This window comes from Pinus tabuliformis, chromosome 3_1 (assembly GCF_031772625.1).
Source record: "Pinus tabuliformis cultivar Carrire ecotype Pingquan chromosome 3_1, CPIR1, whole genome shotgun sequence".
Classification (NCBI taxonomy): Eukaryota; Viridiplantae; Streptophyta; class Pinopsida; order Pinales; family Pinaceae; genus Pinus; species Pinus tabuliformis.
This window is the reverse complement of record NC_142301.1, coordinates 61,617,271-61,633,110: the sequence shown is the minus strand read 5'-3', so window position 1 is coordinate 61,633,110 and position 15,840 is coordinate 61,617,271. Positions and strand designations below refer to the sequence as shown.

Below are 15,840 nucleotides of genomic sequence, written 5' to 3'. Positions count from 1 at the left end.
CAATACACGGGAAATACAAAGAAATCCAGCATTTCCGGATTTCAAATATTATGAAATCGCGTCCACAATCCCTATCGGGTCCGCCTTCTATCAGCATATCGCTATCGCAAATCGCATGGTGCATTGGCCTTTGTGTCGGGGATCACCGATCGTCGATCGCCAATCAAATCTGCACCATTGATCTTGCTCCTCGATCGAACGATCGATATTGCATATCGTTATCGACATATCGCATTGGTAACAGCCCTTTGGTATCGGGGATTCGCCAATCTCCCAATTGCCGATTAAATCTGGACCGTTGATCTGACTCCTCGATCGAACGGTCAATATCGCATATCGCTATCGGCATATCGCATTGGTAACAGCCCAGGGGTTCTTTCCTTTGGTCATGCCGATCGCCGATCCGCCGATCAGATCCTGACTGTTGATCCGCGACTTTTAATCCGACGGCTGACAGTCCATTTCGGGCGCATAACTTACACGGGATTAACTGCCCGAAAAAACGGTTTCCTCTCCTCCACCGTGCCACGCGTCAGTCAATGTATGGAATTGGGCAGAGCCTGTCCAATACTGCTTATTGCTTGAAGACCGCCCGAAATACCGCTTACTGCCCTTCTTCCGGAACTCAAAAGGTTTAGTCTATTTTCCATAAATGTTTCGGGTCCGTCTGGCTGCTACTGCCCACGTGCTTTATCCGAATTTCAATGCGAAACGCGCTTTATAAAGGTTTAGCGCTTAACAAAGGTTTTTAGCGCATTAGGCTAATATTAACCCTTCCGATGCGATTTTCCCATGTAAGGCCTTAAGCCCAGTTTTATAAAAATTTGCCTCCTTTTCAAAGGACAAAGGAAAATTTCTTTTTGCGACTAAGGAACTATTTCCAGGAGCATCCTTGGACTTTCATTTTCCTCTGTGAGGAACACTTTAGACTTAGAAGTCTATCCAAGATCCATGTTGGATCATGCACCCTACTATCCGATGAAGTGCCTTGAAGCACTACAATCAATAAGCCAAATTCCCAAAGAATCTGAAGGAGAGGGCCAATACAAGATAATGCTTCTTTATCTTATCAAAAACAACATTTGATTCTTCATACCTAGGGTTCCTTGCTTTCTTTGAAGAGTCGGCCATTTCCTTGATGACCTGCATTACCTGTCATTCCTTTGATCATTGAAGATGTCCCTAGAATGATTGTTATCTTCATCAAGAGATGTGTCTCTGCCATTCGGACACTCCTTCGCATAATGGCCGAACTTATTGCAACCAAGGCATCTGCCTTTCCTTCCACCCTTAGATCTGGACTTCCCAATGAAGTGATCTTTAGGTAGGCCATCAGAAACTTCCGCTGCGCCATTCTAATAATATTCTCTGCTTCGACTTCACCCTCGGTGAATTTGAAGAGGATGAGGAATCCACTGATCCTTTTGTCCTTTCCCAACTGTCTTCGGTGATTTCTCTTTCACTCTTGCTTGGGCATTGTCTTCACCTTACCTCTAATACCATGTTAATTTTAGGTATGTTCTATGCTTAGAGCAATTTATTTCAATTTTCAAAGCTAGCTCAATATCTTTTCCAGATTAGCAATCACATCAGGATTAAAGTAAACTACAGATAGAACATAAACATAAATCGCAGAAGACAAGCCAAGACAAGAGGACACAAGATGTGGCACTAGCTAGGGACAAACCCCAATGTGGGGAAACCCTTGATCAATTTTTCTTATATGTTCTTCAATAGTTCAGTAGAGAGAGAGATAGTACGTTTACAACAAAAGTCAACACTTTGACTTATCTAGATAAGAGCATACATCATCTCTAAGAAGATGATACATGAGATTAGTTGAAGACATGCTGCTTCAACTGATTCTCTAAGGTGACTCCTTCACCTATCGTTGTGTTGTATTTCGTCATCATGTTGCACCTCATCGCGCTGCACCATGTTGCACCCATCATCACTATGCTGCATCTCATCACACTTCATTAATCATGACTGCACCTATCACTGTATTGCATTATGTGCCATTGCTGCACCATGTTGCCATACTGACCTATGTGTTGGGTGCATCTTGTTTGCTTGTTGTCCCTCACTTGCTTGTTGTCCCTAGCATGCTTGTTGTTGCATGCTAGCTATCCCTTGCATGCTAGCTGTAACATTGCATGCTTGGTGTATTTGCTGCTAAGTACCCTACAACTGTCCCAATGTTAGTTAGTTGTCCCTTGCATGCTGCTCTTCTTCGGAGACAGATGCTCTGGCTGTTCCGGCAGTTCCCAACAGTTCCGGCTGTTCCCAGCAATTCCGGCAATTCCAGCTGTTCTCGGCAGTTCCGGCAATTCCGGTTGTTCCTGGCAGTTCCAGCTTTTGCCCTCTACATCAGCTTTCCCGCCTGTTCCGACTGTTCCCGACAGTTCCAACAATTCTGGCTATTCGCAGTAGTTCCGACAATTCTGGCTATTCCCGGCAATTCCGGCTTTTCCCGACAGTTCCGGCAATTCCAGCTATTCCTGGCAGTTCTGACAGTTCCGACTTTTCCTGGCAATTCCCGGCAATTCCAGCTGTTCTCGGCAGTTCCAATAATTCCAACTATTCCGACAGTTCCGGCAATTCCGGCTATTCCCGACAGTTCCAGCTATTCCCGGCAGTTCTGGCTTCTGCCCTCTGCGTCAGCTTTCCCCACTGTTCCGGCAGTTCCGGCTTCTACCCTCTGCGTCAGCTTTCCCGGCTGTTCCGGCAATTCTGGCTTCTGCCCTCTAGATTAGGGCAGCATTATCCCTTAGGATCTCTCCTCCTACTAAAACCCAAAGACAATTAGAGAGGAATAGATCCCAAGTGTGTTGAAATGACTTGAAGGCCACCTCTATTTATACTAAAACGTTGAGCACATGTGGAGTTTATTTGGTTGCTGGCCGACCTTAACAAATTATCTTATAACACAAATAAATTCATAACTCCATGAATACTTATCGGAATCGGATGATCTTTAGATCAATTCTACACCTCTCGATGAGAGGGTTCCAAGAAAAATATCAACTACCATAAATAAGATGACCCACATGGAGTTTGGCCCTAGTTGCCAATTTTAACACTCTTTCTGACAGGTGCAGACCCTCTCATTCACAAATCTAAGAGGGAGTTGGCTTCTGAATTTGAGATGAAGGACCTAGGACTGATGCACTATTTCTCTAGGGATGCAAGTCTGGCAGAAGCCAGGGGAGATTTTCCTATCTCAAGGAAAATATGTGGTAAAGATATTGGAGAGATTCGGTATGGTGGACTGCAAGCCCATGACTACCCCGATGGAGCTTAACTTCAAGAAGTTATGCGGTAGTGCTGCTAGACCTACTTTGGGAAATGCTACTAAGTATCGTCAACTCATAGGAGCATTAATGTTCTTGGTGAACTCCCGTCCGGATATATGTTTTGCAGTCAACACGCTGAGCCAATATATGGTTGAGCCTCATCACTCACACTGGATTGGTGCCAAGAATATCTGAGATATCTTCGGGGCACAATCACTTATGGGTTGAGATACACTGCCGGAGATGTGAGGCTACATGGATATTCCGATGTTGATTGGGCAGGCAGTGTGGTGGACCGAAAGAGCACTTCCGGGTGTTGTTTCTCTTTGGGTTCTGCCTCGATCTCTTGGATGAGCAGGAAGCAAAAGTCGGTGGCTTTGAGCACCGCTGAGGCAGAGTACATTGCTACGAGTATGGCCTCCTGTGAGGCTGTCTAGTTGAGGAAGCTCTTCAGTGAGTTGTTTGGACATACATTGGATACTACCGTGATCCTTTGCGACAACCAGAGTGGGATTCGTTTATCCAAGAATCCCGTATTTCATGATCGCTCCAAGCACATTGATATCAAGTACCACTTTATCCGAGATATGGTACAATGAGGAGCAATAAGGCTCCATCATATTGGTACAGATGAGCAAGTCGCCGACATTCTGACGAAGCCCCTGGGAAAGGTCAAATTCTTGACTTTCCAAGAACGACTAGGAGTCGTTGAGAGACCCTCTTATGAGGGTCTTGTATGATGCATACATTGAGCTCTGGGAACTCCGAGGGGCTTGGGGTACTTCTTGGAGCGACGAGCGACCATAGGGCGACTCACCCTCCCCTAGTGGTGCGTTGTGTACAGGGTGAATTGTTCAACCTTCCCCTGTGATACCCTATGGCGACTTGTAGGCAGAATGAGTGGTTCATCCTTCTCCTGTCGAGGCATCCTACCCATGCAGTCTGGGACTCATGGGAAGTACTTCTCATTTGGCCAATGAGCAGGGAAATGAGGATAGGGACCATAGTAGTACCAATGGACGCATCGTGTATCTACCGTACTCCCTATGCTAGGATGACATTGATCTGGGTTCAATTGGAACTGACTTCGGGTCAGTAAGAGTGATATAACTCACTCTCTTTTGCAACTGATCTGGGATCAGTAAGAGTGGTATAACACACTCTCTGGGACTAACTTCAGGTTAGTAAGAGCGCTATTGATCACTCTCTTTTATTTGGGACTAACTTCGAGTCAGTAGAGGATGGTATGATACATCCTCGATCATTTCTTCTTCTTCATAGTTCAGGAAAGCAGAGCAGAGCAGAGCCGAGCAGTGCAGGGCAGTGCATTTGATGGCAGAGATAGTACTGACAGATAGATGGATTAGCAGATGGAGTTCTCTCTAGTTGAGAGGGAGTGTTAAAATTGAAAACTAGGGCCAAACTCCATGTGGGTCATCTTATTTATGGCAGCTGATATTTTTTCTTGGATTCCTCTCGTCGAGAAGTGTAGGATTGATCTAACGATCATCCAATTCTGACATATATTCATGGAGATATGAATTTATTTGTATTTCTTGACAATTTGTCAAGGTCGGCCAGCAAGATAAAGTGTGTGGCAGACCCCCAGCTTAACCTCAACGTTGCATATAAAGGAAGGAGACATTGTGCCTCATTGGAACATCACTCATCTATTCATCTTCTCTCTCCTAATCTTATTGGGCCAGCTTAGGAGCAGTTTCTCTCACACGTGCTAGAAGGACGGATTTTCTGTTTCTAGGGCAGCGTTGACTTTTTAGGGCTGCGTTAACCAAGGTGCAGGGCTGCTGACCATTGACCGAGTTGCTGGGGAATGTGTTGACCCAAGTGTTGACCATATCTGATCTGCGCATTTCTGTTTGGGTGCTGTGTTGACCAGCATTGACTGGTTAGGGCTGACCGCAAGCTGCTGATTCGTTGACTGCTGTTTTGACCATTGACTGAAGGCTGTTTTGGGCTGCTGATGTTTGCTGTTGAAGACTGAGTTCTTCAAGATTGACTTGAGGTCAAATTGGAGCTGTTTGATCAGCTTTGACTTCGCTGGTTGCTGTTGTATTATCGTTGATATAAAATCACAGATTTGTGATATTGTACTATCTCTCTCTCTCTGCAGAATTATTGAAGAATATAGAAGAATTGATCAAAGGGTTTCCCCACATTGGGGTTTGTCCCTGGCTAGCTGCCACATCTGGTGTCTCTTGTCTTGGCTTGTCTTCTGTCGATTTATTTATGTTCTATCAGCATTTTACTTTATGTTAATGTGATTGCTAAACTGTGAATTGACATTGGGCTCATAAGAAGAAATTGAAGTAAATTGCTCTAAGCATAGAACATACCATAATTTAACACTAAGCAGTGATGGTAGTAGCGAGGAAAAGGTGGAGGCTCTTATTATTAGGCAATAAAACCTTCTTGATTAGTTTGTCAAAAAGTAGAAGATTATACCACCAGGCCAGATAATCAGATACTTGAGCATCCCCTTTGCAGTTCATGTCCCTTCAAGAGACTTGTGGGATTGGGTCCTGAAGAAGTTTGAAAGCAAGCCTATGATATGGTTCTCCCACTATATTCCATTAGTGGGTTTAGTGGGTAGGATCAACCTCTACACAAAATTTTCCTTAGATTTTTCATAGTCGTTCTTCTACAAAGGCACTTGTTAGTATTGTCTAACAATTAAAAGCAGGAAAGTAATTATATAATACAGATATGACAAAACATTTGGATTTCTCTTTCGAAATGACATTTTGTTGATGACATTGACTAACAAATGAATTGTTCAGCTTTCATGGAGGAATACAGTGAACAAGTGTCTCTGGGCAACATCAATTGAACTTAATGGAAGTGCCCCGTCATTGAATGCAATTTAATTTCTTTCCTTCTTTGTGAACGCAGAGGATAAATTTGGGGAGGTTGTAATTCCAGCAAATATTTTTTTGAAACCAATGGCTCAAATGTTATTCCATGTTCAAAAATCTTGGCAATAAGCCATGGTCATTAGTGGATCTGATCGGGTCTTGAAACTCTGAATTGTTTCATAGGAGAAGATGCGTAAAGGCATGTTCTGAACCGATCATGAATTTGTCAGCGTTTAGGCAAATAAAGTTTTTGGGTTTGTGGTGTGATCAAGTACATTTGAGCTGAATTTTCTTCTTCTTCTTTGTAGTTGAAGCGACTAGGTGGAGGTGGATGGTTTCACGGTCTGGCCAAGCACTAAACATTATCAAGGCTACAGTTGAGGCATAAATATTCCATGAGATCATTGTTTCTTACTCTACAAACAAGATTATTTGGGTTTTATCTTTTTAACGAAGGAAACTAGATCAAGGTCACATGTCTACACCAGTGAGATTGAAGCCAATGAGAAAGACAAGCCAATAAATCAACTTCTTCAAGAGGCAGCATTAGTCCATCAACAAAACTCACCACAAGCACAACAACAACAATGCAAGCAACAACAAATTATTTTGTGGCCTATGGAGCAACCAACAAGTCGATCTACATGGATCCCAGTTGTACCAAACTCACAGGACAGGGTTCCTTTTAAGAACAATATAGAGCAAAATGAAGATGAAATGGACGAGGACAGAGAAATGGTACGCTTCATGTTGCTACTCAAACTCTCGCCTAAAGGTAAAAGTCCCAATCCTACTGGAAGAGCCCAGGAGCAACTATCAGGCAAGTCACTCACTGTCACCTTGGTGGCTTTGCCTCTCGCTTGAAGGGTAAGGAAGGGGCTTCCTATCCTAAGGAGGGTTTTCCTATAATCCAAACTAGCTAGGTCAAGTAGAAGGAAGGGTGAGTTCATCTAGCTAAGTTTGACCAAAGCAAATTGATACATCACTCAAGGTAGTGAAAACACTTAGAATGCCAAACGGCCAATGTGATTGAGTTCGAAAGATATTTAAATTTAATCAATAATAACTCATCAAATGCAATGCTTTGGAAACTGAAATGGGAACTTTCTGAAGGGAACATTCAAATGCTCAATTAGAAAGATTAACCACAAGTTATGTTGCCAAGATCATTCATATATCATTGTGCATCGCAATATCATTCTGTTTAGCAAAGGACAGTAACATTAGATCTGAGATGTGACAAGGCCATGTGCAGATTTAAAATTCAGTGTGAAAAAGTAAGAGATGCCTTCAAAATATTCCACAAGGATGATTTATTTCTCAACGTCATTAATACTGCCAGTAGATCAGAAATGTAAACCTAACGTACTTCAGCAACTAAGATTAGGTCTATTCAACCAGAAATTGTTCAATGCAGCAGAGCAGAATTGCATCACGATTCAACCATATGTCTCAGACTTACAGATTCCTACTTGTTTCAGTTGTGACTCTTTCTATGTAAAGGAGTTTGTTCCTATTCTTTAGGAGTTGTTAAGATCTAAATGTTTCCTAGATTGGTGTGGTTGAAATATTCTCTCAACCATGTGATTGTGTGTCCAAGATAGTCTACCTATCTTGAGACAACACTTCACGTATATATATAATATTATTTGATCAATATAATTCAGTGAGTGTGCATTATTCAATTTTAGGTGTCATAGCATTCAAGATTTGAAACATCAATTCTCTGTGATCAAAATGTTTACAATGCCAAGGTTTGCATCGATCCAACAGCAATCATACCACAGAGGATATACCAAACAGCAATGCGTCAGTGTTAGAAAAGCAATTGTGATATGCCAATAAATAAGATTTTCCCACTATCTTAAGATCAGAAAACTCTGTTCAGAATACGCAAAAGTCTTAAATTTATTGTACAAAGTTTCTATTTAGGAAAGGTTGTATTATTCCTTCTGGGTGATATCATGTGCTTATTGTGACATCAAGAATAGTAGTAATAAGAACCATGTAAAAGAGGTGCCGACGATGAAACTCAGAACTATGACCAACAGTAACAAGATATAATGACATTCAGTTTGCTGTTCGTATCTCAGATTATACTCAGATATTAATCTAGTCCCAAGCAAGAGAGATAAACATTACCACCATATTGAGACTATTCCAAGATGCATGTCAAACATCAGAGCAATTTTTAGATAAAAAATGACCAAGACAACACTGGACATTAGTATGCAGAGCAGTGAACATCAAGTTAGTGTGCCAGCCTTGGAGGTTGTTAATGATGCTTTGATGAACCAAAACTATCCTTCACACACCTGAACGCTCTATATTTTTGAGTTTAAACAATCCAGAAAGCACTGTAACAATAAACCACAGGTGTACTTGTTATATCGACCAGAGAAGTATTCAATTCTTAATTATGATGTCAAACATATTTTGGTCTTCTGGTATCACTGTGGGTTAGTATCGTACATAGTTTCAAGATACCTCCAACAAAGGAACTCTGTGACGTTTTGATCTCTGGGTACAAATTTGATATGGTTTTGATGCTTATGCGTGTGGTTTATGTCCTTTGATTTCTGAGTGGCAAAACATTTGCATTTTCTGAATACTGTAAACTTTAAAGGGTGTTTTCTGAGTGAATTTGAGGTTTGTTACATTACACTAACTCTGAAATATTACCCAGAATGTCACCGCCGTAAGACAATTGGAATCTGCTCTTATACTCTGTAGTTGATGACGTTGCATTTGTACTTTCTCTTCACCATTGGATCGATGCAACTCTGGTACATGTTGAATGATGGTTTGAGCAATAAAGTATTATTTTTGTTGTTACATACTCATGACAGTCACATAAAGTTGCATTTGTTTCACTGCTGGTGCAATTAACGTAGTGTGTAAGTTGTGATTCTCGTGGTTAATACTTGAGACAATCTGTTACCTATTCATTTCTGAGATACTTGGTTGAATGATGATGATAATTTCACTCTAAAAGTTCAAATGCTGATGAATATGTCGTAAGATAAGTGCACCTGATGTTTCACTAAACTGCCGAACTGTTCACTGTCTACGTCTTTAATCTTTGACGACGTTAAGAGTAATTGTAGATTACATGGACTTAACTATCCTTTAAGTGCAAATTTCGTACGATCTTGTCGTTTTGTTCAAATGATATGCTTCTCTGTAAGCAATGGTTCTTGAACCATGATATGACATTTTGTTTCATGGGCATTTGAATACTTCCTTGAGCAAGTTCTACTTTCAATTTTGAATTATTATATTGGATGATTTGTCATAGATCGAATTTGATTGACTTTCGAACTTAATTACATTGGCAATTTGATACTTTATTTCACATAAACATTTTCTCTGCCTTGAACAGAATACCAAGTTACCTTAGTCAAGCCTAGCTAGAAGAACTTAACCTTTGTACTACTCGACCTAGCTTAGCCTGACCATTAGGAAAACCCTCAGTTTAGGAATCAGCTTTCTTAGCCTCAAAGCAAGAGGCAAGGCCAGCTAGGTAACAGTGTGCGTCTTGCCTAATAATTGCTCCTTGACACTCCCACTAGGATTAAAACTTTTATTTTTAGACAAGAGTTTGAGGCCATGTTAGCTGGCTCTGCTTAGAACAGAGAGATTATAATGCAGATTGGAGAATTATGCAAGAACATTCCACATCCAACAGGTGTACATTGTATATAAGAATAAGCCTTACGTGAATTTGTAGACTCGAGGAAAACTTGTACTATGCAAGAACATTCCACATCCAACAGGTGTACATTGTATATAAGAATAAGCCTTGCGTGAATTTGTAGACTCGAGGAAAACTTGTACTTTTGTAGAAATATAAGTTGATTAGGGAGATTGTTGATTAAAATTAAAATAAATGATAAGATTTCATGAAAGCCAGAGAGAAGTAACCCAATGAAAAAAACTTGGGCAGCGGCTTATCAGTATAGAAACTCTCTAACTAAAAGAAAAAATGATTCCATGCTACTGGCCTTTATTATCAACCAATCAAGTGATTACATAGATTCTATCACTTGGATGCTTAGCTTATTTCTGCTACCATTTGTCAATCAATTGCACTCCTAGAAGCTCATTTTCTATGCAATGATTCTGGATGTATGGCATCCAATGCCCGGTCATCCCAAATATCTGTTAGTGACATGCCGATTCTGATAGAAGTATATAGCCAAAGGTCAAATGAAACCAAACAAAGATGCATGAAGCTCAAAGAAACATATCCACAACTAATTGCAATAATCAGCTGTTCAGGGATAGAGATGAGTACCATCATATAAAGAGACACCAATAGCTGTGGCAGCAAATCCCACTGTGCTGAATGTGCAAATTGAATTCACCCATCTCAAAGAATGGATGTCTGGAAATTGTGACAAAAACAATTCAAACACTCCGAACAGAATGATGAATTCTTGCAATGTAAGATTACCGCTGTTGTGATAATGTTTGTAAATGGCCTGCAAAACAAGGATTGAAAAGATAATTACTAGTTATAGAAGATCATCTGTCAAATCCCTGAGAAAGCAAACATCCAAAGAACCATATGCTGCTCAAACTAACCTTGAGGCTGCTACCAGCAGCAATTTGTATAGCAATGTTGCTGCCTAAAGATGCTAATTGCTGGAAGAAAGTAACTGCCCAATAACCTTTTGTTCCTTTATTCATCACCAAGATTCAATGCATCAGTGCATATGAGTGTGGCCAGGCGTTTGGTATTAAGTGAAAGACACACATGGAAAATGTAAGGCACCTGCTCAATGGATTTTTTATTTATTTGATATAACTCAAGAAAATTGTAACAAGCCTGGCGGGGTTGGTGGTGATTATATAAACTTAACAGCATAGTTTTCCAGTGGCTTGAATTGAATGGGAAAAGGTGTTTAGTGTGGAGTGGGTGGTGATTATATAGACTTAACAGAATAATTTGCCTGAGGTTTACATTTAATAGGAATTAAAAAAGAAAGAAACATGAGGAGATTTTCTAATTGTAAAAGCTATTCCAACTTCCAAGATTTTTAAGATAGGTATTTTTCTTTTTTTTTTAAATCTAGAGGAATCCCCAACTGGGCTGGTCTAGTACTCATCTGATACAGGGTTGATTTCAACAGCTGCCATTATAATTTCTAGGTGTCTATGTATAGCTCTTACACTGGTAAAAGTGAATCAGGAATTTGAACCTCGAACTTCCTCACATATAACACTTCATAGTCATCACCAATTAAGCTATCCCGGGGCTAGGTGCATTTCATTATTAACAGAGAAAGAAGTAAAAGGTGAAACAAACCACTGTAATTATTCCATACCAATCAATCATTGGGTTCTAATCTCTGTAAACCCTAAGGTAAGATCCCAATTTGCTTTTATAATTTAAAGAAAAAATCAAACCAAAAAGCAGAACCGTGTTGGATTAAACAGTGCGAGGAAGGAAGTACCAAAAATGCTCTGGCCAAGTTTCCTGTAAGTGGTATGCTGGACACCATTCCATTTCCACAAAGATGCAAGGAGAAAGCTGGAGTACCATGTGACCATCGTCCCAGTCACCAAACTCACAACTCCTACAGTAAAATCCCATTTAAATTAGAAGAAGCGCAAAAATGCTGGGGAAATGTGGAGCTAGGGACATGAAATTATTAAGGTGTGATGGAGAACCTCCAGGCCAGCCTAAAGAGGCTATGGCGGATGGCAAGGGAGCATAGGCAGCCGGTGTAGCAATTGCTGTGGCCACATGGAACGCTGCATGCATCCAGCTCCCCTTAGGACCATCTGAAATCGAATTATTGAAGCCATCATCATCGATTTCCTCTCTTTTCTGCTTAATAATTCTACTTTCTTCAACACCAGCTTCAGCTGCAAGGGTGCCCATCTTCTTGCTTGGCACATGTACTTGATAAGTTTTGGGTTCTTGAACTTTCTCATGCCGCCAAGCTCATATAGAGTACATGTTCATATTCGTTGTTTACTAGAGAATTATTCAAAGTACTGATTGGACTGCAACTTGCAGCATAAATTCAAACAGATGCCTCATCTCTGCCCCAGTCATTGACATTCAGTGACTATGTGAAAACCCCCTTAGGACCATCTGAAATCGAATTATTGAAGCCATCATCATCGATTTCCTCTCTTTTCTGCTTAATAATTCTACTTTCTTCAACACCAGCTTCAGCTGCAAGGGTGCCCATCTTCTTGCTTGGCACATGTACTTGATAAGTTTTGGGTTCTTGAACTTTCTCATGCCGCCAAGTTCATATAGAGTACATGTTCATATTCGTTGTTTACTAGAGAATTATTCAAAGCACTGATTGTACTGCAACTTGCAGCATAAATTCAAACAGATGCCTCATCTCTGCCCCAGTCATTGACATTCAGTGACTATGTGAAAATGACATGTTGTCTCCTATTCGAAAATGGTTGAAATTTTCATTTAGCTGGCCTGGTCATGCGGTGGGGGTTGAGCTTTCAACTTCACTCACTACCAAGTGGCCGAGAATATTCTGTTGTTCATTGTTCGACAAAAGCTTAATACAAATATAGAAGAGATAAAAATCAGATTTGAATTAAAAAGAAGGAGTTACAGCTCACAGGTGAGTTGGAGACTGCGCTCATACAAAGAGAACTCTCTCCGTACACTTTACTATACATCAAATGAATGATTACATGATTAAGTACATTACTAGAAATCAAGTAGTTGCAAACAAACTCCTAAACTCTAGGGACAAATTCTAAACTAAGGAGATACGTTACAACTTATGTAACCATTTCTCCATTAATACAAAATAATATTAATTATTTTCAACTCCCCCCCTTAATGGAGAAAGGATTATCCTGAACTCCTAGCATCCCTCTAAACAATTCAAACTTTACACGCCCAAGAGGCTTAGTAAAAATATCAGCCATGTTATCACAAGTTTTACAATATTCCACACATATTTGTTTTAACTGTTGCTTCTCTCGAACAAAATGAACTTGAGTATCAATATGCTTGGTATTTTTATGAAAGACTGGATTGTTTGCAAGCTTGATGGTACTCTGGTTGTCGGTTTTGATAATAGTTGATTCTTTCTGCTCTTCTCCTGCATCGTTGAGAAGTCTTCTCAACCAGATAGCTTCACATGTGGCTGCACACAATGCTTGGTACTCAGCTTCACATGAAGATAGAGCTACAGTGTGCTGCTTTTTGTTGCTCCATGCTATGACCCCGGATCCAATGCTGAATGCGTAACCTGTGATAGATTTTCGATCATCCAAGTTACCTGCCCAATCTGAATCTGAAAAACTTGCTAGAATAACATCAGAAGTGTCATTGTACAAAATTCCATAATTACTAGTACCACTAAGATACCTCAACACACTTTTTGCTGCGACCCAGTGACTTTCGAGTGGTTTTGACATGAACTGGCTCAACACACTAATAGAGTATGCCAAATCTGGTCTAGTTGTAGTCAGATATATCAAACTTCCAACTAGCTGTATGTACATAGTGGCATCCACCTCTTTAATGCCATCGTCACTGCTCAACTTTAAATTCTGTTGTAATGGTGTTGCTGTTGATCTGCACTGCTCCATTCTAAACCTTTCCAACAAGCTTCTGACATACTTTCCTTGAGTGAGAAAAGTTTGTCCAGAGTCTCTCCATACCTCCAATCCCAAACAATAATGAAGGTTTCTGAGATCTTTCATCTCAAACACTTGTGACATCCGCTGTTTGATTTCTTTGATCAGATTGTTAGCATTCCTTGTTATAATCATATCATCTACATACAAAGAAATCAAAATAATTTGCCTCTGTTTATTAAACTCGGTATACAGATTTGGATCATTCAAGCTCCTATGAAAGCCATGCTGAACAAAAAATGAGTCAATTTTCTCATACCACGACCTGGATACCTGTTCTAAACCATAAAGTGCCTTTTTCAATTTACACACAAGATGTTCCTGCCCCTTTTTCACAGAACCTTTAGGTTGTACTAAATAAATTTCTTCTTTCAAGTCACCATTCATAAATGCAGACTTGACATCTATCTGGTGTAGCTGCCATTTGTGTTTTGTTGCTAAGGAAATTAGCATTCTAATGGTGTTTAATTTGGCTACAGGAGCAAAGGTGTCATCGAAATCTATTCCCTCTTTTTGTGAGTAACCCTTTGCTACCATTCTAGCTTTAAGTTTCTCTATACTCCCATCTGCATTTAATTTTGGTTTATACAGCCATTTACATCCTATGGGGGTTTTACCTTCAGGCAATTCAACCAAATCCCAAGTATGGTTTCTGTTTATTGACTCTATTTCCTCATACATTGCAGCCCTCCATGCATCAGATTTACTTGCTTCCTCATAATTTGCAGGTTCTACAATGTTTAAAATCTTTGACATTAATGCATAGCCTTTCAATTTAGAAGATAATCGAGTCTTCCTACCTGATCTCCTTGGTAGGGGACTTACCTCAATTTCAACCTTTTCCGAGCTTGCATCTTCATTGATTACATTGTCTGTTACTTCTTCTTCTTGTTTCTCCTCCTGCTCTTCATCTTCCTCACTGTTTTCTTCCAATAGCAATGGAATGTGCCATTCACTGTTAGAGTCATTCTTTCCTTCTTCAACCTGTTCATGAAATATGACATCTCTGCTTGCAAAAACCTTGTGAGTCACAGGATTAAATAACTTATATGCCTTGAACTCAGTGCCATATCCAACAAATATACATTTCAGGGCTTTGGGGTCTAACTTCTTCCTATCTGCCTTAGGTGTATGAGCATAAGCTTTTAACCCAAATATTCTTAAATGACTCACTGCTGGTTCGAATCCAAACAATGCTTCAAAAGTGGTTTTGAAGCCTAGACACCTAGTAGAACTCCTATTCTTTAAATATACAGCAGTGTTAATAGCTTCTGCCCAAAGACCATTTGATAAACCCTTACCTTGAAGCATGCTCCTTGCGCACTCCACAAGAGTTCTGTTCTTTCGTTCTGCCACTCCATTTTGCTGTGGAGTGTGGGGCACTGTAAACTGTTACACAATCCCATGATGCTTGCAGAAATCCATGAACTCTCCCAACCTGTATTCTCCCCCTTGATCTGAGCGGAGAATTTTTATCCTTTTTCCTGTCTGGTTTTCTACCATGGATTTAAACTCTTTAAAATACTAAAAAGCTTGACTCTTTTTACTCAGAAAGTATACCCATGAAAATCTAGTGTAATCATCTGTAAATAAGAGAAAGTAGTATGCTCCTCCTAATGACCTGGTTTGCATGGGTCCACAGATGTCTGTATGCACCAGTTCTAAAATATCTCTTTCCTTTCTATTAACATGCAAAGGGAACTCTTCTCTATGCATTTTCCCTAATGCACATCCATCACAATCCAGCTTAACATTATGGAAAACAGGGAGTCCATCGACCATACCTTTTCTCTGAAGTAGGATGAGGTCTTGCAGATTAAGATGGCCAAATCTCTGATGCCAGAGATTTTCGGCTGTCGATCCAGCTGCAACCATTGCCTGCTGTGGCATACTCTTCACATCTAGTCTGTACAGGTTCCCCACGCGCACTCCTGTTGCAACTATTTCCATCTGGCTATCCTTAATGACACAGTTAGTCTTAAAGAATTGAACTTGCATGTCTTGATCAGTAATCATTGAGACAGAGACCAAAT

The 15,840-nt window shown here is 40.3% G+C and overlaps 1 protein-coding gene across 1 annotated transcript in view; it reads right to left on the bottom strand.

Moving 5' to 3' along the window:
- The window catches only part of LOC149185781 (GABA transporter 1-like), a 28,355-nt gene extending 15,657 nt beyond the window's left edge, over positions 1-12,698 (bottom strand). Inside the window, exons 1-4 of the mRNA XM_089410796.1 lie at positions 11,846-12,698; positions 11,629-11,751; positions 10,757-10,851; positions 10,467-10,653 (exon numbers count right to left, since the gene is read on the bottom strand). Coding sequence (XP_089266922.1) covers positions 10,467-10,653; positions 10,757-10,851; positions 11,629-11,751; positions 11,846-12,059 — 619 coding nt within the window. The 5' untranslated portion in view covers positions 12,060-12,698. The remainder of the gene's footprint in view (positions 1-10,466; positions 10,654-10,756; positions 10,852-11,628; positions 11,752-11,845) is intronic.
- Positions 12,699-15,840: the final 3,142 nt, after the last annotated feature.